The following is a 24,656-nucleotide window of genomic DNA, read 5'->3' as shown; positions in this document are numbered from 1 at the left end:
CCTTCTTTTTTTTCTTTCTTTCGCTCTTTCTTTTTCGTCCTTTCTCTTTCTTCCTTACTTCTTCCTTTCATTTTTCTCTCCCCCTCTTTCGCTCCTCCCTCCACTCTTCCTTTTTCCTTTTTTTTTTTTTTTTTTGCCACCAGGGTTACCGTTGGGGCTCAGTACCTGCGCGACAAACCCACCATTCTAGGTGGCCCTTATTTTTCCATTTTGATAAGATATTGCGAGTGGTGAAGCAGGTCTGCAGGTGCCTTTGTCTCTTTCCCTCTCTATCTCCTCCCCCTTCTCCCCTGACTTCTGGTTGTTTTGATCCAGTAAATAAAGATTAAAATAAGTAAATAAATATCTAAATTCATACCAGAGAGCTACTTCACCATATGAAATTCCCTGGTTTGAACTCCAGGTGTGAGCCCCAACACCACTTAAGAGGTGCTGTGATGTTTCCTGTTTTTCTTCTTATTTTTTTAATTCAAAACTAGTGATTGAGGAGGTGATTCAGCTGGTGGAGCACCTGATGCCTGAGACCCTGGGCTTAAGCTCTGGAGGCAATTCAGCAAAGGTGGCTCTGGCCTTGATGGCCTACCCACTCCAGAGACAAGATTCTATCTTGAAAGCCTTTATTTCAGAGATGATCTATGTTTTGCCTCCATAGGCCTCTTCTATGAAATTATTCCTTTTGCCAAAAGACCTATTTTGTGAATGCCATATATATATTTTATAAGAGGACCCAAGTTTCATGTTTCTCTAGCTGGCTTATTGTCATAGGAAGCATGGAACTTCTTGCTGTCCCAAATTCACATTAAGGGTGTACATAGTAACAGCTGGAAGCCATAGAAGGCAACTAACTGAATATATAAAATGTCCCCTTAGCATTGTTTTCTGGAGATCATTCTTGTTCTAAAGTTATCAAGGTTCAAGAGAAAGTGTCAGTCTGTAAGCCCGAAGTACCTACTCACCAGACACGGAATCTGCCTGTTGCCAACACTTTAATGGTAAATTATCAGACTCCAGTACTACATGAGAGATATTTGCTGTTGAAGTCTCTATATTTATGGTGTTCTTGGTATAATGGCAACTCAAAATGATGCAAGATATTACACGTGATGTTTTTTTTTTTTTACCAGAGTACTGCTTAGCTCTGACTTGTGGTGGTGTGAGGGAATTGAACCTAGGACTTTGGAGCCTCAGGCATGATAGTGTCTTTGCATAACCATTATGCTATCTACCTCTGCCCCACTTAATGTACTTTCAACCTAAAATAACTGAGAATAATGGTGTAAAGGTCAAGTCTTTTTTTTTTTGGTCTCCAGGGTTATCACTTGGGCTCGGTGCCTGCTGCTCCTGGAGGCTATTTTTTCCCATTTTGTTGCCCTTGTGGTTGTTATTATTATTGTTGTTATTGCTGTCATTGTTGTTGGATAGGACAGAGAGAAATGGAAGAGGGGAAGACAGAGAGGAAAGCGGGAGAGAAAGACACCTGCAGACCTGCTTCACCGCCTGTGAAGGGACCCCCCTGCAGGTGGGAAGCCAGGGCTCGAACCACGATCCTGATGCTGGTCTTTGCGCTTTGCGCCATGTGCGCTCAACCCGTTGTGCTACCGCCCAGCCCCCTCAAATATCTTTTTAAAATTATCTTTATTTATTTATTGGCTAGAGACAGCCAGAAATTGAGAGGGTAAGGGGTGATAGAATGACAGAGAGACACCTGTAGCCTTGCTTCACCACTCACAAAGCTTTCCCCCTGCAGGTGGGGATCAGTGGCTCAAACCCAGGTTCTTGTGCATTGTATCATGTGCAAACAGGTGCATCACTACCCAGCCCCCTTAAATGTCTTTTCTAGAATTAAGATTTCTACTCACCAGGATTTGGTTCATTTATTCATGAAGACACAACAGAATTAAAATGAGATTAGTCCAGTTATAACAATGCTGGAGTGGTAGTTATAATAATCCTTGAAAATTAATGTTCTTCAAATGTTTATTTATAAAACTTACTTTATTTAAAAAGTATACATAATATGCTCAAAAATAAAAAAAACTTTAGATACAGCAGGCTTAAAAATAGTACGTGAAAAACATAAATATCAATTTCCTTTTTATAACTCTTATGTAGTTATTGTCTCTTCCTAAGTCTGAATTTTTCTTTATTTTACAACCTGATTCACAATTATAGTAAAAACATTTAAAATATCAAAGGTATAAAACTAAGAGTCAAATTTTGCTATCCCTTCTCTCCTCAGAGATTGGTGAGCATTCTTCCAAAATTTCAACCATACTAGTTTTTGTATTTTACATAAATGCTTTCACATTATACATGTTGTTCTGTAATGAGGTTTTGTTTGTTCACCAGAGCACTGCTCAGCTCTGGCTTATGGTGGTGTGGGGACTGAACTTGGGACTCTGGAGCCACAGGTATGATAGTCTCTTTGCATAACCATTATGCTTTCAACCTACAACCTTTTTTTTTTTTAAATGAACACTGTCATGGAAATCTCATCATAAAATTTCATTTTATACTATGTCACATTCATGTAAACAAACCAGAAAGCTAGGTAAAACAAGCTTTTAACTGCTATACATTAAAAATCAAATTTTAACAAAATTGGGCGGGGGGGAGGCTATCTGATTTGATGAAATGGAAGATTACTTAAATTAAGGCTGCTCTTTGTGTAGAAATTTCTCAAGGGGCAGGAGATGGGTGGTGGTATACCTGGTTGAGTGCACACATTACCATGCAGAAGGATCTGGGTTCAAGTCCCCATCACTACCTGCAAGGGGAAAGCTTCACAAGTGGTGAAGCAGTGCTGCAGGTGTTTCTTTCCTTCTCTATCTCCCCTTGAGCACTCAGTTTATTTGTCCTATCCAATTAATTAAATACATACACATTAAAAAAAAGAATTTCTCAAGGGGCTTCACTTAAATGTTCAGTTTGTCATTCCTATTCTATGACCTTAAGTTGCTGATCTTACCTCAACTCACTTTTATCTTTCAGGCCTGTTTAGTAACAAGTGATACTATTGTTTTAAATCTAAGATGTTTCCAACCAAATGACATTTGCCACCTGGAAGGACCTGAAACTAGAAGGCAGGCAGGTGTGAAGGAAGGCAAACTTACTTCTATAATTTTACTTTGGCAAACCCTAAAGTCCATGTTCACTACATAGGACAGAAATTCATTTGGGTGTGGTCTGAATGCAGTTTCTTCTTTGTTGTATACTTACATATTTGCAGTTTTTAACAACTGGCACACAATAGTTTTGCCTAGATAATTTTTTTTATTTTAATTGTCTTTATTTGATAGACACCCAGAAATCGAGAAGGGAGGGGGGATAGAAAGGGAGAGTGACAGAGAGACACCTGCTTCAGCACTCATGAAGCTTCCCCCCTACAGGTGGGGACCAGGGACTTGAACCTGGGTCCTTCGGCACTGTAACATGTGTGCTCAATCAGGTGCGCCACCACCCAGTCTCTGATAATTGGTTTTGATTGCACCATTCCAAGTATGTTTTTTTTACTCATCTATCTAAAGAAATTTCTATGTTCTACTGGTCATCAAAAAAAGTCATGTATTTGCTTTAAAGTGGTTATGTTGTTTTACTTTTAAACAAAGTGGATAATTCTTATTTTTTTTGTTGTTGTTGTATAGGACAGAGAGAAACTGAAAGGAGGGGATACAGTGAGGGGGAGAGAAAGATAGACACCTGCAGACTTGAATTGGTATCCTTACGCTGGTCCTTCCACTTTGCGCCATGTGTGCTTAACTGGCTGCGCTACTGCCCAACCCCTGATAATTCTTATTTTTGGAGTACTGCTCCAATAGTATTGTTCAATAGTATTGCTCACTATTGAACTGAATGTGGATTGGTATTACAAGTAGTGGATAATGAGCTTCTGGGTTTAAAGACTTAAGTTTTGAATCTTTCCTAAGTAAAAGAGAAGTCCAATGTCTTTATTGTAGCAATGCAACCCAGTGAAACAGGGGAAATGCAGTAAGGAAAAGATGCTTGTCTCTGTTGTTAACTTATTAGTGAGTTCTCAATTAGCAATAATCATGCCTTGGATAAACATCATTGGCTATGATACTGCCAATGCATAAAGCTGAGAGTTCTCAAGACTAGACTTCCTGCAGCTTGACACAGAAGTTAAAAATCCCTTTTAATCAGGAAAAGACATTAAGGTTTCCCACCTGACCACAGTTTTCATGTATCTATTCAATGTATAAATAATGAATCATACCAAGGGGAAGCTCTCATCTATTTTAATATCTTTGTTGTCCTTGATGGGATAGATTCCCAATCCAGATAGATTAAGAATTAGTAGCTCAAGGCACAACTTCTCCTTACTTTTGTCTCAAACCTTCATAAAGCTCATTTTTTAAAAAACCTAAGTGAGCTTTAAAAGACATTTTCTCCATAATCCAAGCAGTCTTTAACACTGAACCATCCTCATTTTCTTTAATTATTATCAGACCTTCCACAAGGCTTGCTATTACAGGATACCAAAAGTGACATCGAGGAAGAGAAATCACTTAGGAAATGGGTGAAAGAGGCCTACAAGAAAGCACTAAGGAGAGCTCATGCCTTGTTGTGTGCAGAAGCTCTGGGTCTAAGCCCTGGCACCACATGGGGTCATAATGGGTGTCACCAGGGAAACTCCAGGAATAGTGAATGGCAAAGCAGTGCCATGCTTCCTCCTCTCTGTTTCTTCTAAGAAATAAAGAGGATGGGGGTAAACAGCATAATGGTTATGCAAAGAGACTCATGCCTGAGGCTCCAGTCTCAGGTTCAGTCCCCCACACATACATCTGAGCAGTGCTCTGGTAAAAAAAATAGAAATAAAAAAATAAAGAGGGGCCTAGTGGCAACATATCTGGTTGGGCACACTCGTTACCATGTACAGGGACCCAGACTCAAACCCCTGGTTCCCATCCATAGGGGGATACTTCACAAGCAATGATTCAGGTGATTCTCTTTCTCTTCCCTCTCTACCTCCCCTCTCAATTTCTCTCTGTCCTATAAAACAATAGTTTAAAAAGAAATAGAGAGTAAAAAAAAAAAAAAAAGTCAGACGGGGGGCACTTAGTATCAAAATGGGCATTGTGTGCATGCAAGGCCCCTGGGTTCATTTCTAAGGACTAAATCAAAGAGAGAAAAAACATTCTCCTTCACAAATACTTGAAGTGGAAGAGGGAAGTAAATAAGGGTTAGAAAGCAATGCAATAGATATGATGCAAATAGTTTTAGAGCGATTTCCTTTGACAAGCCTCTCTGCTCACTGTGATCTCCAAGTGTTCTTCTCACAGCTACTGTAATGCTGGTAATAGCAGTTTTCACTTAAAATAAATTACTCTCTGAAGATATTTGGCAGTACTGTTCTAATATTGCTCTATTCATCCACATGACAGAAAGATACCAGGAAGTAGTCTGGAGGAAGTCTTTTAAGCCGTGCTTGCTACAGTGTAGAATCTACCTGAATGCTGCAATAAAGATGTCGCTGCAGTACACAGGAGTGTGCCGAATCTGCCTTAAAGCTCTTCTCTTACAGGCTTTTTTCTGTGGCACTGGCACATAGTAGATGTACTGTCATCTGGCTGAGGCACAAGTTCCATTCCATCACGTATTTTGGGTTTGCTAGACTGGCGTTCAGCATATTTCTGAAATGTGTGTTGGAAAGTGAGTAGTTAGTCCAAACTTCATTTCACCAATACTCCCTCCTCAGCCAACTCTTGTTGGTATTTCTAACTGCTGTATATCATCAGACTGCAACTGAAGTCCTGGTTTATTCTAGTCCTAAAGTTACATGTTACCTCTCTCTCTCTCTCTCTCTCTCTCTCTCTCGCTCTCGCTCTCGCTCTCGCTCTCTTTTTGCCTCCAGGGTTATTGCTGGGGCTCGGTGCCTGCACCACGAATCCACTGCTCCTGGAGGCCATTTTCCCCCTTTTTGTTGCTCTTGTAGTTTTATTGTTGTGTGTTTCCTAACCTCTTAAGGAAACCCAATTTTTAATTTTAAAGGCAGATAAGACTTTACAAAAGGAGTGTCAAGGCAAGTGGTCCTACTTAAAATATCACCTCTCAACACTTAACCTCCACTTGATAATAAATAATTTGGCCGGGGGGTCGGGCGGTAGCACAGCTGGTTAAGCGCAGTTGGTGTGAAGCTCAAGGTCCCGCACAAGATCCTGGTTTGAGCCCGCAGCTCTCCAACTGCAGGGGAGTCACTTCACAGGCGGTGAAGCAGGTCTGTAGGTGTCTATCTTTCTCTCACCCTCTCTGTCTTCTCCATATCTCTCCATTTCTCTCTGTCCTATCAACAACGACATCAATAACTACAACAATTAAAAAAAAAAACTTAAAAAAAATTTGGCTGAAGACTCAAATCAGTGAATAAAAATGACACATTTCTAAAAATAAAGCTACTGGTCTCCCATATCCTTTTCTTCAAGTTGGTAGGAGCAAACATTTTTAAAACAGTGCTATAGGACTGTGAAATCCTCTTCTATTTTGGCCACTGATAAATATTCCTATATATTAGTATTTCAACTCAGTGATTCTAGATACACTTAATTATATATTCCTGATACTAAGCTAAACCCAGCAAAATAATGACATGAGTACATGAGCCTAATTCATAGTTAAGTGAGAGTAACTATTAAAACTAAAGCTAAACCTGTAGAGGGAATAGCACTCATGTAAGGGAAAGTATGTTTCTAGTAAATGGTAGATACTTGACCCAGAAGGATGAACTGACCTGTAGGACTCTATAGTAGTAGCAGTAAAGCCGGTGTGGCTGCAGCAGACCCCTAGCAATCAACTGTCCTTCTTTTGCAATCTTCTTGGCTTCATCATCATTTTCCTGAAAGGTTGAAAAAGAAACAGTGAAGGAAATGCCATAGTTTAAGTGTGAAGCAGGAGATATCTGCAACTGAATGTGATACCCTCATCTACTTCCTACTTCACTTCCCTCAATCACTCTAAATCTAAATTAAGGACTACAAAAGCTGGATTAGGGCAACAGACTGGCATACTTTAATGATGGCCCTTTGGTCACTACCAGGCCACCTCGTCATCCGAACCTTAGTCAGGGAATCCTGGGATTCCCACACAGATATGATGAGCCTAGACCTCTAGCAGATCCCTCTCTCCACCATCACTGGTCAGCTGCATCAGGAACAACATCATAAACCCTCTTGTAGGCCTTGCCCTCAACGTAAAACAACAATGATAGAAACTGTCCCGCTCTCTGAAGGCAGGCTGAGTCAACATACTCTGCCACTCAAGGAAGACTGGTCCTGAAATGAGTGCAGCCTAGAATGTTCCTTGCTGTGACCATGTTCAGACTGACAGGGATGCAGAGGTTACACAGGCTCCTGTGCTAAATATGAACAGACATGGGCCCTAGCTCACATCAATGGGGTTTACAGTTAATGGAATAGAAGTAGTTAAAAAAATAGAAAGCATACCTTGGCCCATTTAACCTTCTCTAGTAAATCGCTAAGATTTCTTTTTACTGGAACATAATGTTTCCAAGGTTTTAGTGCCAAATAGAAGTGTTCATAATATGGTGAGTCCTGCTTCAGAACCAAGCTGTTGCCCAGCATGAGATACGGGTATCTGTAAGCAGCCACAGTTCCATCTACATTCACTTGATACTTGTACTAAAAGATGGAAAAAGACAAATAAAAAGTTCAACAGTTATTTCACTTATCTTTATCGTAATGCAAAGTATAAATTTTGTTTTCTAATTTTTATTTTGTAACTCACATTTTCTCTTTATAGTAAATTCATAAGCAGTTGCTAGCAACTTAATTTTAAGAAGTACAACACATTAAGAGAAGGGCTGATTAAATGATGGTAGGGCATAAACACACATGATCAACTATGCCTTATTTATTGGGGGAAATTCAGGTTTCTGAATGGAAAATTACATTCTAAACTTCTATCTTGGCTCCAGTCAGTGGCACACCTGGTTAAGTGCACACATTACAGTGCGCAAAGATCTGAGTTCAAGCCCCTGGTCCCCACCTGCAGGGGGAAAGCTTCACAAATGGTAAAGTAGGCTGCAGGTGTCTCTTTCTCTTTCCCTCTCTCTATCACTCTCCTCTCAACTTCTGCCTCTATCCAATAATAAATAAATAAATAAAAATATAAAAAGATGTAGAAATAAAGTTCCAACTTAATTAAATATGAATACTGACAACGCTTTTATGATCACATTAGTTCATTTTGCCTTATACAAAACCTATGGAGAAGGAAGGGCATTATCTTCAATGTTCACTTTTAAAATTAAAAAGTTACAGACTTGGGGAAGTTCAAGGATTAGCATGATATAGTACACACTTAGATAGATTAATATTTTATTTATTTACTTTGCCTACAGGGTCACTGCTGGGGCTCGGTGCCTGCACTATGAATCCACTGCTCCTGCAGCCATTTTATTTATTCATTTTGATATGTCAGAGAGAAATTGAGAGACAGGGAAAGACAGAGAGGGAGAGGAAAAGATAGACACCTGCAGACCTGCTACATCACTTGTGAAGCAACCACCCTGCAAGTGGGGAGCCTGGGGCTTGAACTGGGATCCTTGCACGTGTCCTTGTGCTTTGTACTACGTGTGTTTAACCCAGTGCGCCACTTCCCAGGCCCCTATCTTTTTTTTTATTTATAATCACTTTTCATAGGCATTAAACATTTTTCAATTATAAACTTGTGAAGCAGGCATTATTATCCCACATAGCTCCTTTTTTTGACAAATAAGAAAAGTGGGCTTTAGAGAAATATATGAATCTCTATTCTTGCCAAATCCCATGTTCTTTTCATTCTCCCATATGAATAGAATTTACTTACAGATTTTGGTAATTAATTTTTAAAAATATTTATTTATTCCTTTTTTATTGTCCTTGTTTTATTGTTGTAGTTATATTAGTGCTGTTATTGATGTCACTGTTGTTGGATAGAACAGAGAGAAATGGAGAGAGGAGGGGAAGATAGAGAAGAGGGGAGAAAGACATCTGCAGACCTGCTTCACCGCTTGTGAAGCGACCCCCCTGCAGGTAGGGAGCCGGGGGGCTCGAACTGGGATCCTTACAACGGTCCCTGCGCTTTGCGCCACCTGTACTTAACCCGCTGTGCTACTGCCCGACTCCCAGGTAATTTTTTTTTTTTAAGTAATTGGTATTAAGGAGTTTCTAGCCAATAGATTTTATCACACTACTTGTACCTCAACACCTTTTGAGCTAGATGACATGCAAAAGGTATTATGTCTGCTCAGAGGCACTAAGAGATGAAGGTGCACTCCTAGTACTGAGGCAGGACCAGTGAGAGGTAGGACTTGAACCATGACTCCAATTCCCTGGGTTACTTCTGTGGGATTCATACTCTTACTGTTTAAAAAGACATCTTGAGATCATTTGATATAGGAGACATTTATATTCCCTATTTAGCAAAACAAATAAGGGCATAACAGAAATAGATGCACCAAGACTCCTGGTACATTTTGTATTATATCTCCTAAAACTTGTACTACCATTCTGAATATTAAATATAGTTCTAAGCTATTTGGTAAACAAAGTTAACAATGACAACAACAAACTGAAGCTAAGATGAATTTTGTCAAGCCTGATAAGAAAGTATGTGTCAGTTTATAGGCCAGGAGATTTTACCTAACACCAGCTACTTGGTAAATTAAAATAAAACCTTTTTTAAAATTTATTTATTTATTTATTTTAAGGCTATTTCAAACATTTATTCTTTTTTCCTCAGCTTTGGGCTGGGACAAAGATGATCAAAACTCTACAAATTTAACAGGGTAGATATACTAATGCTATGCAAATGCCTGAGGCTCCAAAATCCCAGGTTCAACCCCCCATGCAAACCAGAAATGAACAGTGCTCTGGAAAAGGGGAAAAAAACAAACAAAAAAAACCAGCACCCCCCTGAAATTCTCTCTTAGTCTTGTTTCTCTAGCTCCATCCTCCACCCTCACCCCAACTACCAGAAGAAAAGGGCAGAGAAGTGGGACATTTGGGGGGGGGTCAAAGGTAGAATGGTATGATGAGAACAACATTTTCTCGGTATATTGACAAAACAAGAAGCCAAACAAGAGCCAATTTGTTAAGTGGGGCTGTGTCAACATGCCAACACCAGGACCTGTCACTCTGGAAATAAGAATATAACCAAAATTTAGAGGGTAGAAAAAAAAACATTAACACTGGAGACTATTGGTGGTAAACCCAAGTTAACAAAACAGAAAATGTAGGACTATAAATGTTATGAATATTCAAAATTGATACTGTGGCCAACAGTTCCCCTCCATGAGTTCCCCACTGAAAATAATGGCATGAAGGGGAAACGAGACCACTGAGAAGCGAGGGTCAGGTCTGAAGCCTCTTTGGTAACAGGAATGCTTTGGGAGGCCACAAAGTTGGCAGAGTTGGAGGGTGCCTAGCACCTTGGCACAAACAAGCACCAGGCAGTCACTCACACCTACAAATATTAAATATAGAATCCAAAATGAGGGATGGAAGGCAATAATATATATAATACACAGATGCCTGCCAGATGTGATAATATAAAGACAGCTGTATCCTACCCCATCATCCTCATATACTAACTAAAAATCTCCAGTTAGTAATTTTGTCATTTTATGACAGAGGGCACCACCTTACAGAAGCAGAAGCAGGGGTTACTAAGAAACAAGGTCAAAAGACCTGCGGCTAAAAGGAGTGCCTTGGTAAACTGCATTGTAACATTTGAAGTCCTCCAAAGGATGGAGCTACTCTGGGAGGATGAGTGTGAATGAACAATAAAGGGTGGCCCAGAAGACCACACGAAGAGCCCTGTATTCTCCTGGGTAGAGCAGACTGAAGCTGGGAAAACCCCAACAGGTAGGCAGTTGCCACTGGCTTTTTAAAAAGATAGGCAACATCTTTTCCATCCCAACATTTCAAAACAAAAGGCCAGCTGGTCATCAACAAATCAACCAAATCAAGAAACCAAACTGATCATTGTTGTAACAAAATCTCCAATCCAGAGAAGCTCAAGATTCTAAGGTGATTAAAAAGTTAGAACTCATTTGATGGTTAAGGGAGCAGGAGGAGGAGATATGGGCAAAAGAAAACTCATGAGAATTACATACAGTATGTAAATAAATGCCTGGTCTTCACAGAGACACTTATCATGAATCAGACCATCAGTTATGTTACAAGAGAACCAATACCAACATTTCTCCTGTGGAGCACAGTGATAAGCACATTTTTATCGATGTGTTTAGGATGAAGGGGGTGGGTAGAGGGAGAGGAGGCAGGGAGGTGACTGTATTATATACAAAGAGAAATGTTGGAGAGCAGCCCTCTCTTTAGCTCTTTGCCGTTTCTTTCTCTTTGTTTTCCACGTCCTCTGGATACGCATGCCACGTCAGTCTCTCTTCATAAAATGCTATCACAATCTGTGGACACTTTACATTAGCTTCTTTTGCCAGAACCAAGTCTGCTTCATCTGTGTCTTCCCATTTCATTAGGAACATTAAATCGCCACAGGAATCTGTCGCCCCAATAATCTTTTCTGGTTCCAGTCCTCTCTCAAATCCCCGAGCGATATCATTGCTCTGCTCTCTCTCTTTTTTTGATTTGATATCATCAGCATTATTAGAGAAATTAGATTTCCTCTTGTTAGTTTCTGACTTCTCTCTGGGCTTGTTATTTTCACCCTCCTTCATCTTCTTATATTTTTTCATAAACTCAGAAATTAGTTCAGGACAATCCAAATTTTTCTCTGGTTCCCAAGTATTGTGCTCCTCAGAAAAGCCTTTCCACTTCAGTAGATATTCCACTTGCCCTTTCACCACACGTCTGTCTAGCACCTTCTCTACGACGTATTCCTCTTCATCCTCAGAAGAAGAACTATCAGCTGTCTGTTTGGTTTTCTTTCCCATGTCGTACTCTGTTCTACCAACTAAGGCCACCGGATTCCGGATCGCCCCAGTTCTTTCTTTCCTCCTGGGCTAACAGAAAGAGCCTCCCCTCCCAGGTCTGGGGCGTGGCGGGCTGGCCTTAAATTTATTAATGATAAGAGAGAATTAGAGTATCACCCTGGTACATGTAATGGAGCTCAGAAATTCAAACTTTTAAGACCAGAACTAAAACCACTATGCCACCTCAAGGACTACATTTGATAAGATTAAAAAATGTTTATTACTCATGTTCATCCAGAAAGAATGAAATTCATACCTTAAAGAAATCAAAGAAACCAATTAATTTAGCCTTCCCAAGCTCCTTTTCTTTCTCTTGGAAAAAGAAGTATCCTGTAATTCCTGCATCTAGTAGTTGTGGATTTTCTTTAGACAGCTGTACCAACTGGAGTCTCTCCTCTCGGCTATCTCTCCCTCTGAAGAAAGCTTTCTCTGTTTTATTGATCCAGGAAGGTCCTAAAAGTTTGAGACAATAAGTATATGATTATTAATTTGACATTTATTTTTAATGTTTTTATTTATTTACTATTAGGTAGAGACAGAGAGATGGGAAGAGGAGAGAGAGTGAGAGAGGTGCAGCTCTACTTCGCCACGTGTGAAACATTCCCCCTGCAGGTGGGGACCAGGAGCTCGAACCGGGTCCTGGAGCACTGCAATATGTATGCTTAACCAGGTGCACTACTGCTTGCCCCCTTAATTTGACACTTCTATATACTAAGTAAAAAAAAAATATCTTCAACTGGGAGTCGGGTGGTAGCCCAGCGGGTTAAGCGCACGTGGCGCAAAGCACAAGGACTGGAGTAAGGATCCCAGTTAGAGCCCCCTCCCCACCTACAGGGGAGTCGTTTCACAAGCAGTTAAGCAGGTTTACAGGTGTCGGTCTTTCTCTCCCCATTTCTGTCTTCCCCTCCTCTCTCCATTTCTCTGTCCTGTCCAACAACGACGACATCAATATCAGCAACAATAACTACAACAATAAAAAAAAATATCTTCAACCTACCGCTGTCATTTAAGATGATAAAAGTCTTTTATCATCAAATCATCTGCTATAGTTCCAAAAAATTTAGATGCTAGTTCCAAAAACTATGGGATTGAGTCTAAATTTGTCTGAACTATTTTCAAGTTTAGACTTCTATCTGATGTATCGTATGAGAGAATGTTCTAATTTCTACTACTGAGAGTTTCTGTTATATAAAATATTAGGAAATAGCCAACATAATGTCAGACCAAGTTGAAAGCAAAAAGATGACATAAGAAGGTATTAGTTTCTTCTACCTTAGTCTTCACAATTGTAATAGATCTAGGCTTTTGTTCTCAGTCAGAGTAACTTGAACAAATTATGTAACTAACACCCACAGCTTTTTTGTTGTTGTTGTTGTTTGTTGTTTTTTTATCAGCTCTTGCTTATGGTGGCTGAACCTGGGTCCTCAGAGCCTCAGGCATAAGAGTCTGTTTACATAACCATTATGCTGTCTCCTCCCCCTGCCCCCAGATCTTTAATCTGGAAATTGTGCAGAATTTTGAAACAATCACTTTGAATACAAGAATACTTCTTCCTAGTATGCTAGTAAATACAAATATAAATGTATAATTTTACATATTGCTTTTGAGGAAGATAACCTGGAAGAATTTAAGTCTATTTCAGTTGGAAAGCATAAATCCGAAACATTGGTTGCCACTAGAGGGGGGTAAATCTCGTTATTACTTTTTTTTTTTTTTTTTTTTTTGTCAGAGCATTGCTCAGCTCTGGCTTATGGTGGTGTGGGGGACTGAACCTGGGGCCTGGGAGCCTCAGGCATGAGAGTCAGGCTGCATCACCATTATGCTATCTCCTCCACCTTCTTGTAATTACTTTAGCATACTTTTTATGAATTCACTGTTAACCAATGAAAAGTAGTTTAGCCTTCAGTATACATTATTTAGCTAGTTTTCAAAAAGTCTCGGGAGTCCTCTACTAAGTAAGTCTAGCAAAACACAATACACAGGAAAAAAAGACTGTGAAGACAAGACTTGGTTTTTTGTTTTATTTGCTCAGGAAGCTCAATTTAATTAAAAGGTATCTACTTGTTTAACAAATATGTACCTATATTAAGAGAGCTTTACAGTTTTAATAAAAATGATATACCTAAGTTCCTCACACTTGGAAAGAAATTCAGATGATTTTTTTTACGTGGTGTAGGGATCAAACCCAGGGCTTTATGCAAACAAGTCCTGTGCTCTACTGCTAAGTCACTTTCCCAGACTTTGGAATTAAGATTTTAAAGGGTAAAGAAAGCAGAAAGATGAAAAGGGAGAATCATACTGCTATTCTGATTCTCTTATCTCTGCATATACTTTTATTTCAAAATTCTCATATAGTCTAATAAAATAAAGACTTAGGAATCGAGTTAAGTGAAAACATTTTACCAAATATACATTTTCAAATGGCATTTAAAAGTGATCAACTAAAAACAGACTCAGTAATGTAGGTATCATTACTGAGTATCATGAGTAGGTATCATTGCTCATCTACCTCATATCTTTGCTTTCCTCCTGCAGGTGGGGGCTGGAAGCTTGAACCCAAGTCCTTACACATTGTAACGTGGGCTGAACCAGGTGCAACACCATCCGGCCCTCTATCTCTTATCTGTAGTTCTTGGGGCAGAGGGATCTTTGACAAGCAACTTTAGAGTTTAAGATGCTGGGCTTTTTTTTTTTTTTTCTGCTTAGAAAATAAGAACATTTGTTATTTATTTTTAATCCATGTTTTATTTGTTCTTAGTAGTGGTTTATAAAAGTGTAAGCTTACAGGATATACCTCCACACCATACCCTCCACCAAATAAAATTATTGAGATACAAACATATATTCTCTGACTGAACATCCCTTCCCCCTTTTTTCCTCACATCTAAGTTTCTCTTTAGAGAATAAACTTTTCTTTACCTGTATTTCCCTGGATTGAGAGGAGATCATTTGTAACACCCCTCATTGCCTCAAGTGTGGAGTGGGTGATGTCATATGTTGGAAGGATAATATCTTGTGAATCCAGAGAGCCACACCAGGAAATAATAGGTAAAGGGCCAGGGGTTTCATTGACTTTTCTATGTTCCAAGGGCCAGTCTCCAAGATTAATATAAAATTCTAAATCAGGGAGAAGGACCTAAATAAATAAACAAAAGTACAAACATCAGGGCAGTGAAGACTTTGGTATAAAAAGCTTCAGTTATTTACTTTTTAAAGATATTTCTGATAAAATTAGAGATTTGAAAATAGCATGCAAAAAGAAGAATGTCACTCAGTCACTGACAGAATCAGAAAATCAAGGATGAGGAGTATACAAGGCATACCCATTTATTTAGGAGTTAGATCTCTCTGTTCACAGGTAACATTTAAAATTACTTAGTAGAAATGAACCTTTTCTGCCAACTACCTGAGTGAGAGTCTATAATGCTAGGCCTAAGTTCTTGTTTTTCTTCTTATTATATCTCTTTCTTCTTCTTCTTTTTTTTTTTTCTTCCCTCCAGGGTTATTGCTGGGGCTCAGTGCCTGCACTATGAATCCATTGCTCCTGGAGTCCATTTTTCCCATTTTGTTGCCCTTATTATTATTGACATTGCTGTTGTTGTTGCTGGATAGGACAGAGAGAAATGGAGAGAGGAGGGGAGACAGAGAGGGGGAGAGAAAGACCTGCTTCACCACCTGTGAAGAGACCCTCCTGCAGGTGGGGAGCTAGGGGCTCAAACTGGGATCCTTATGCTGGTCCTTGCACTTTGCACCATGTGCGCTTAACCTGCTGCACTACTGCCTGACCCCACCCCCTATATCTCTTTATCATATTGAGTCACTTCCACCTCTGCTATTTTTAAATAATAATCTTCATGTAAAGCTCTCACATAAAGTACGGTTTTCTAATCTTGGCAATGCTGAGACTTTAGTCAGGGTAAATTAAAAAAAAATTTTTTTTTTTTTGCATGGGGAGGGAGGAGAGCAGCTGTTCTGCCTTGTTCACTGCAGGATGTTTAGTGTCATCCTTGGCTTCTACTCACTAAATGTCAATGACAACCTCTCCTGCCCCTTTACTGTGACAACTCGAAATGTCTCTCATCATTGTCAAAAAGACACGATGCTAGCCGGACAGATAACTCAGCCGAGAAGGCACTATGTGCACAACCAGGGTTCAAGCTTCCAGGGGCCCAAACCTTCGGTGCTCTGGTTTTCTTACTTTTTAAATTAAATTTTTTTTTTTTTAATTTAACCAGAGCACTGTTTAGCTCTGGCTTATGGTGGTGCAGGGGATTAAATCTGAGACTTTGGAGCCTTAGACATGAGAGTCTGTTTGCATAACCACTATGCTATCTACCCTCCTCTCTTTACTTTCTATCTATCTGAAAATGTGGAACTGGAGCAGTGAAGCCCCACTGACAAGTACAATAAAAATCTGCTGCTAGAGTCTGAGAGGTAGTTCACCTGGTACAGTGTGCATTGTGCCACACATCGGGCCTAGGTCCAAGCAGTGGAACCACAAAGGGTAAGCTGTAGTGTCATTCCCTACCCCACACCTCACCCACCCGTGTTCCCCAATTCCCCAAATGAAAAAGAGTTTATAAGTCTGCCCAAGTGCAGTGGGAAAAGTCAAGTAGGAAGTCCCAGTAAGTACCACCACCACCCCCCCCAAAAAAAAAAAACCCCAAAAAAGTACAACAAATAGTAATATTGGCAATGTGTACTGGTGGTAACCTAAGAAGAAAGTATCTGCTTTACGATCATGTGCTAATAGGCTCATATTGGAGACGAAAGAGGGAAGAGACTCTTATTTTAAAAAAAGAACTGAATCTAGCCACACATTAAGCATACTTAGGAAACTACAATTCATTTTAGGAAAACTGGCTTGTGTTTCAGAACTACCTGCATGGTCTTCCTGGGTTAGAAAGGTACAACATGACCATCTTTACCCTTTACTGTATGGTCAGGAAGATGGGGAGGCAGGGCAGAGGGTGCAATTTAATTTCTCTACTTACAAGTTGCACAAGTATAGAAAAGAACAAGTGGCTCAGGGCGTGGGACAGTAGATAAACTATCAGGCTTTCAAGCATGAGGTCCTGAGTTCAAGCCCTGGCATCGTGTATGCCAGAATGATGCTCTGGTTCTCAAATAAATAAATAAATAAATAAATACATAAGTATATCTTTTAAAAAATGGAGGGCCAGATGGTAATAATGTACCACAGTAGAAGTAATGGGTTCTCCAGTCCCTACCTACAGGAGGGAAGTTTCAAAACCCCTGATGTGGGTGTCTTCCCTTCTCTCTCTCTCTATCTCTATTAGAGAGGAAAAAAGGGGTGGCACCATTAATGCTGGAGTTATTGTCACTGTACTGGTACTGAGCCTCAGCAATAACCCTAATAGCAAAAAAAAAAAAAAAATAGACTGAATGAGAAGAATTTGTTGTGGCTATTCATAAAAAGTATGACCTAAAGATCAAAGATAGTAAAAAAATTCTCGTGGCCCAGGAGGTGGCACAATGGATAAAGTATTGGATTCTCAAGCATGAGGTCCTGAGTTCAATCCCCAGCAGCACATGTATCAGAGTGATGTCTGTTTTTTTTTTTTTCCTCTCTCTCTCCCATCTTCTTCATGAATAAATAAATACTTTAAAAGAAAGAAAGAAAGAAGAAAAGAAAAATTCCCAATACATTTCCAAGCCTGGAGTCTCTTCCCATCCTTTGACATTATAATTTTAAGCATTTAAACGTTACAATTAAGTAATTAAACAATGCTGTTCTGCAGTCAATGAATTCATTCTCATACCTTTCTTGCCAGTGACAGCAAAATCTCATCTGAGAACATTTTGAAGTCTGTGTATTTCCCCAATGACCTTCTGTAGATGTGGTTATTGAGAATCGTGTAATGTACAATGGCACCCCTTTCATCCCCAAATCTTTTTGGAACTTCTTTTAGCATCTGCTGGAGATTGATGCTAGGGAAAGAAGCAAAATCTTTTGAAATCTGTGGCTCCTCAGTTGGACAAGAAAGAAGTTTCTGCCAGGCTTGAGGATCCTCTTCTGGGCATTCACAGTACTCATGGTACACTGGTCCTAGGGAAGGCAAAATGCATACAGTGCCATGCTTCATTAATAAGCACCACAATACAGGAACTTGTTTCTGACCATTCTGGAGGAAGGGTTGGCTTTTTAGATGAAATTAAAGATTATTCAGACAGGGATGATCTCTCTCTCTCTCCCTCTCTTTTAAACCTTTTTCTTTCTTTCTCTTTTTTGTTTGTTTTTTATTATTTACTTATTGGATAGAGGCAGCCAGAAATCGAGAGGGAAGGGGATGATAGAGAGGGAGAGAGATAGAGACACCTGCAGCACTGCTTCACCACTCACAAAGCTTTCCCCCTGCTGGGGGGAGGTAACGGGGGCTTGAACCTGGGTACATGTGCATTGTAGCATGTGCACTCTACCAGTACACCACCACCCACCTCAAGATTACAGGGACTACTTGAGTAAGTAAACCAGACATTTTTTCCTATTATTTACATCTCTTTAAATACTTAGTTATTGTCCCCCTTTTAAGTTTTAGATTATTTTGATCTCCAGGAGGTATGCATACTATGTTTTACTCCATCAAAATGACTTCCAAGTCATCATAACCCACTCTGAGAAGTATGGCATTTTAACATAAGACTGGTTCCAAAATCTGTAGTAGTCACTTACCTTTCAAAATATATGGAGACTGAGCCACATGCTCATCACCGTAAAGGACATCTATCTTCAACCCTTCACTAAAAGTGTCATACATCCTATATCGAATCAAAAATGTCCCATCATTCCTATCCAAAGGTTTAGGGACATGAATTCGAACTATTTCTTTAGGTGAAAGAGACTTGATTACTATTTTGAATGATGACTGACCTGAAAGAAAGCACATATATAAATAACTCCACCCTTTCATAACAGTTCTTAGCCATTATTGGCCAGGTGTTTCTATAGAGAAATAATAATAATCATCTCAGTGCCTATCAACATATGACTGGATAAAAATATTGTGGGGTATATACTCCATGGAATACTAGTCTACAACCAAAAAAAGATAGTATTTTATCCTTTGTGACAAAATAGATGAAACTGGAGGTGATTATGTTTAGCAAAATAAATAAAGAACTGAAAGACAATCATGGAATGGTTTCACTCATATGTGGATCTAGAGAACTGATACACATGAACTTGCAAACAACAACAACAACAACAAAACATCTCTTAAGACTTCAGACCTACAGTCGTTATCATTGGGAGGGTTGGGGGCACAGAACTGTGGTGGTGGATGCAATGTGGAACTCTATAATACAACAACCATGGAAACCACTACTAATTGAAAATTTAAAATCAATTCACTAAAAAGTAAGAGAAAATTTAACTTTTTGCTCATTTGATCTTTTCTCCTTGGAGTAGGTTTAAATAAAGTTCAGGTAGTTAAAATTCCCAAGCTCTTAGAATGACAGAGACCTAAGGTAATCTAACTCTCCCCTTGTAAAATACACAAGTTGGATACAGGTCCTGGGGAAATGTACCCTATGATGACAATAACCCTATAAATCAACATATCTTCAATAGAGTGATACTGGGGTTGGAAAAAATACACACACCTTTGTTAATACTAGACTTTGTTTCTTTTTTTCTTTTTTTTTTTTTTTTGCCTCCAGGGTTATTGTTGGGGCTCTGAATCCACTGCTCCTGGAGGCCATATTTTCCCCTTTTGTCACCCGTGTTGTTGTGGTTAGTATTATTATTGTTGGATAGGACAGAGAGAAATTGAGAGAGGAGGGGAAGACAGAGAGGGGGAGAGAAAGACAGACACTTGCAGACCTGCTTCACCACTTGTCAGGCAAATCCCCCGCAGGTGGGAGCCGGGGGCTCCAACTTCGATCCTTAAGCCAGTCCTTGTGCTTGGCACCATGTGTGCTTAACCCACTGTGCTACCGCCCGACCCCCTTCTTTTTCTTTTTACCAGAGCAGTGCTCAGTTTATGGTGGTAGAGATTGTACCCTGGAATTCAGAGCCCAAGGCATAAAAGTCTATTACAAAACTAGTATGGTATCTCCCCCATCCAAGATTTTACTTCTATAAGCTTGTTACCTCAAGTTAAACCAACAGATATACCTCGATCAACTAATATTCCTTTGTGGGTTTTTTTTTTTTTTAATTTTTGCAGTGCCCATGTGAAGTTTCATCACTAGCTGACTCTCACTCTTTATTTCAGGTTGAGGGGAAGAATGAGTTGGAAGGAGCCACAACACATTATCGAGGCTACCCCCATAGAGAAGTAACAGGACTCAAAGTTAGCCTTGCATACTAAGAAACATGCCCGGGCAGGCGGAGATAGCATAATGATTATGCAAAGAGACACTTGTACCCGAGGCTCCAAAGTCCCAAGTTCAATCTCCTGCACCACCATACGCCAGAGCTGAGCAGTGCTCTGGTAAAAAAAAAAAAAAGAAAAAAAAAGCCCTCCTGGGTGAACTCTATTCCTGTCTTCTAATATACCTTTCTTAAAAAACATTTTTTAAAATTAGCTTTACTTATTGGATAGAGATAGCCAGAAATTGAGAGGGAAAGGGGTGATAGAGAGGGAGAGAGAGACACCTGCAACACTGCTTCACCACTCCTGAAGCTTTCCCCTTGCAGGTGGGGACTGGGGGCTTGAACCCAGGAGGTCCTTGTGCACTGTAATGTGTGCGCTCAACCAGCTGTGCCACCACCCAGCCCCCCTAACATCCTTTTAAACTGGAGCTATGCTGTGGTATTTTTCCATTCTCTCGCCTCAAAATTCTGTGGTGAACCGCTGCCAGTCCCCCAACTTGTACCTTTTTAAAAACTACAATAATGAACTAGTGGAGCTCATTTTTTATATATGTTTAAAGCTCTTGTTATGTTTGGAAATTACTTTCTAGAAATATTAGCCCATTTGATTTCCCATCACTAGTGGAAGATGATCACTGTGTTAAAGTATCTCTTAACAGCATTCATTAACATAAAATTCTCTGCTAATCTTTTTATATTAAAATAGAACTTTATGTGAATTTAGTTTTTTCATTACTAGTAAGGTTAGAATTTGACCCTATGTTCTCTTAGTTTTCCACTTTCTTTTCTAAAGTTCCCCTCCACTGTAACATTTTCTAAAATTAATTTTATAAAGTAAGCTATAAAAAAGGAAATTTACCTCATAGTGAGAGTTTGTATCTGATTTAAGAATTTAATCCTCAGGGGGCTAAACAGCATAATGGTTATACAGAGGGGCTTTCATGCCGGAGGCACCAAAGCACCACTATAAACCAAAGCTGAGCAGTGATCTGGTTTAAAAAAAAAAAAAAAAAGAAAACACAAGTCGAACCTGAAATGGAATTGGAGTATTACACCAAGGTAAAAGACTCTGGAGTGGGTGGGTGGGTGGGTGGGCAGAATACAGGTCCATGAAAGATGATGAATGACATAGTAGGTGTTGTATTGTTAAATGGGAATCTGGGGAATGTTATGCATGTACAAACTATTTTATTTACTGTTGAATGTAAAACATTAATTCCCCAATAAAGAAATAAATTATAAAAAAATAAAAACAGATTAAAAATATATATATATGTAATTGAAATCTAATTCTGAGGAGGAGGTGATTTAGAGCAGAGTGCATTTCTTGCATGCCAGAAGGGCACAGCTTCACTATTCTGGTCTCTCATAAAATGTATAGAATCTTAAAAAAAAAAAAAGTTTAGGGAGTCGGACGGTAGCGCAGCAGGTTAGGCGCATGTGGCGCAAAGTGCAAGGATCGTCATAAGAATCCTGGTTCGAGCCCCCGGCTCCCCACCAGCTGGGCATTGCTTCACAGGTTGTGAAGCAGGTCTGCAGGTGTCTGTCTTTCTCTCCCCCTCTCTGTCTTCCCCTCCTCTCTCCATTTCTCTCTGTCCTATCCAACAACGACGACATTAACAGCAACAAGAATAACTACAACAATAAAAAAGGGCAACAAAAGGGAAAATAAATAATAAAAAAATTTTTCAAAAAGTTCTAAAAAAAGGTTTAATCTTTAGGCATAGAAAGTATCTAAAAACTAGACAGACAACAGTCACAGCCTTCGATTGGCAGTGGAGAGGCACTGGGTTATCTTTATGGCCTTTTTGTTGATAAAACAAGATGCCAAGTGACGGGTGTGTGTGTGTGTGTGTGTGTGTGTGTGTGTACGCAAGCAAGCAAGCAAGCAAAGCCCTAACCTGCAACAACTTAAAAACCAGCCAAAGTAAAGAGTTGCAATGCTAAGGAGAAAAATGGGAGACAGGGCGCCCTAAAAGGGATTCAGAAAATCCACCCTCGAAAGAAAACCAAGCAATTTCTACCGAATTTCACTCATTCTGGCTGCCTGCATTCAAAAAGTGAAGTCAATAAGAAAATCTAAACTTTGCATGCAAAGAAAAAAAAGAAAGGAAGGAAGGAAGGAAGGAAGAAAAAAATGCCCTAAGAGGTCCCTTTGTGCAGTAGTTTTCTGTTTGGAATTTATCAGGCCTATACCGTGGATCCTACTGCGATTCTTAGGCTTGATGACTCAACAAGTGGAAGCATGCACTCCCCGCGAGTTGTAATAGTTCCCACAATAAGTCAGAGGAGCAGCAAGCATCTCCGAATGCACCGCGCGCCATCGGCTGGAGACACCGGCTTCCTCCACCTTAAATGGGCCAAGGCCTTTGTGGCTCGTTCATTCATTCACTCACAGACTTTGCTTGCGACTCCCTCCCCAGCTTTGTGTCCGGGAACAGGGCGGGGAGAGGAGGGGTGACCAGCTCAGAGAACAGGCCGATCCGCAGCACCGGGGGTGGGCGCCACGCAGGCGGCGGGCGGATTCCCGGGAGGCGCGGTCGCGACGGGGGACGCGCACTGGGAAGCGGGCTGAGGGGCGGAGGGGCAAGCAAAGCCTGCGGCTGAACGCTACCTGGGGGCGAGCGGGTGAGGTTTTGGCCCTCCGAGTCGACGGCCTGTAGATAGAAATAGCGCACGGGCAGAACGACTCCGGCCTGCAGCCCCGGCCCCCACACCAGGCTCCGCGCAGCGCTGACTGGCGCCTCGGCGGCCGCAGAGGCCGCAAACAAGGCGAGCTGCAGCGGCAGCAGCAGGACCGGCGGGAGGCCGTGCATGGTCGTACGGACGCTGGTTCCAGCTCGGCTGGCTGCAGGGAGGGGCCGCGCGCGCCGCGGGTCGGGGTCTGGGCCCACCCCGGGGCGGATCGTGAGCCGCAGCCTCCAGCCCGCCCCCGGCGCTCTCCCGGCGGGACAAGGGGAGCGCGGGAGCCACCCGCCCCGCGCGCGGCCGCGAGTCAGCAGGGGGCGCCTTCCCTCCTCCAGGGCTGCGGTGAGAACCCGGATCCAGGGCAGCTCTAAAGAATCCCAGGCGCCCTCCCCGCCTCGGGCCCCTGGAGTTTGTCTCATTTCCAGGAAACCGGATTTTAAACACTGATGGTGATTGGGCCGAGAGCAAGGACCCCTCTGCAAAAATCAGCCAACCAAGCACACAAAACCTCCACAGTTTAGGGAGATGCCTTTAAACTAGGAATTTCACTGGTTTAAGATTGCGGAGTAAAAGCCACGATTCTGCTCCCTGCAGATGCAGACTCTCATTCTCACTCTATCCTAGGCAGAATCCCCCATCCTCCCAAAACACTGCTGAGCGTTGGCTTCCGAAGGTGCTGGGAATTGGGCCTGTGACCTCAGAGCCTCAGGCATGAAAACCTTTCTCATAATCCTATGTCACCCAAGGTCCAGTTTTGTTTCCTTTCTGCTCAGCAGTCTCCCTTATGAACTGTGACTTCCCTCCATTATTCTTAAACTTTTCCCCTCTACATTTCATTCTTTCAACAAGTGTTTAGAAGTCCAGTGAGTTGGGCCAAGGCCCAGGCAAGGCTGGCGTTGTGGTAGCATAAGTCAGGGATGCTGCCTTGCTTCTTCACCGGTGCCCTGGCCCCCTACCCTTTTAATTGACAAGGAATGATTTCCTTCTGGCCTCTCCTCTAAAGCTGGAAGTTGGATCTGGGAAGAGATTGCCCTGAAAGGCATGAAGAGCTAGAAGCAGCTTTCTGCCTGTCTTCCTACCACTTTGTACACATTTATTGGGTCTCTATCTTTTTATTTGGTAGAGACAGAGAGAAACTGAGGAGGAAGGGAGACATAGATGTCTATATTACTGTTTCATCGCTCATGAAGTTTCCCTCTGCAGGTGGGGGCTGGGGGCCTGAATCCATGCTTTTGTGCACTATAACATGCATGCTCTACTGAGTGAGCCACCACCCAGCCCCCCCCCCCCCCCGTCTGTCTTTTATCCTTAGGATTTGATTCTTCTCCGACTGAGTGAGAAAGATATGGATTCACATTCCAGAAAGAACACAGAATACCTACACCCTCTTTAATAACCTTAAGACTAGAAAGACCAGGGGGTCGGGTAGTAATGCACCGGGTTGAGCGTACATAGTAGGAAGCACAAGGACCCGTGCAAGTCGCTGGGTTTGAGCCCTCAGCTCCCCACTTGCGGGGGTGGGGTAGGATGGGTGGAGGGGTTGCTTCACAAGTAGTGAAGCAGGTGTGCAGTTGTCTATCTTTCTGTCTCCCTCTCTATCTTCCCCATCTCTCTCAATTTCTCTCTGTTCTAGCCTATAAAATGGGGGTAAATGGCTGCTAGGAG

General features: G+C 41.1%; 2 protein-coding genes and 1 pseudogene across 2 annotated transcripts; all 3 read right to left on the bottom strand.

Moving 5' to 3' along the window:
- Positions 1-1,976: 1,976 nt before the first annotated feature.
- Positions 1,977-23,387, bottom strand: POGLUT3 (protein O-glucosyltransferase 3). Its single transcript, XM_007539311.3, has 8 exons — positions 22,918-23,387; positions 18,660-18,857; positions 17,749-18,035; positions 14,885-15,101; positions 12,222-12,418; positions 7,458-7,652; positions 6,746-6,850; positions 1,977-5,651 (listed from the first exon to the last, which is right to left on the bottom strand). Exons 1-8 carry the CDS (start codon positions 23,117-23,119, stop codon positions 5,523-5,525), a joined length of 1,530 nt encoding a protein of 509 aa, XP_007539373.1. The 5' UTR covers positions 23,120-23,387; the 3' UTR covers positions 1,977-5,522.
- Positions 4,019-4,098, bottom strand: LOC132535200 (U4 spliceosomal RNA; annotated as a pseudogene).
- LOC103128472 (chromobox protein homolog 5) lies at positions 11,133-12,037 on the bottom strand. The gene has a single exon (XM_060180137.1). The coding sequence runs from the start codon at positions 11,924-11,926 to the stop codon at positions 11,351-11,353; it is 576 nt and encodes a 191-aa protein (XP_060036120.1). The 5' UTR covers positions 11,927-12,037; the 3' UTR covers positions 11,133-11,350.
- Positions 23,388-24,656: the final 1,269 nt, after the last annotated feature.

Source organism: Erinaceus europaeus, chromosome 20, assembly GCF_950295315.1.
Source record: "Erinaceus europaeus chromosome 20, mEriEur2.1, whole genome shotgun sequence".
NCBI lineage: Eukaryota > Metazoa > Chordata > Mammalia > Eulipotyphla > Erinaceidae > Erinaceus > Erinaceus europaeus.
This window is presented reverse-complemented; position numbering and strand designations above follow the sequence as displayed.

Excerpts from the sequence above, each read along its gene's own strand:
- LOC103128472 (XM_060180137.1), bottom strand. The coding sequence starts at position 11,926 with ATGGGAAAGAAAACCAAACAGACAGCTGATAGTTCTTCTTCTGAGGAT.
- POGLUT3 (XM_007539311.3), bottom strand. The coding sequence starts at position 23,119 with ATGCACGGCCTCCCGCCGGTCCTGCTGCTGCCGCTGCAGCTCGCCTTG. Across the intron at positions 15,102-17,748 it reads TGCTGTCACTGGCAAGAAAG|GTCCTTCTCCCTGATTTAGA; the intron begins GTATGAGAATGA and ends TTATTTATTTAG. Across the intron at positions 5,652-6,745 it reads ACTACTATAGAGTCCTACAG|AAATATGCTGAACGCCAGTC; the intron begins GTCAGTTCATCC and ends CACACATTTCAG.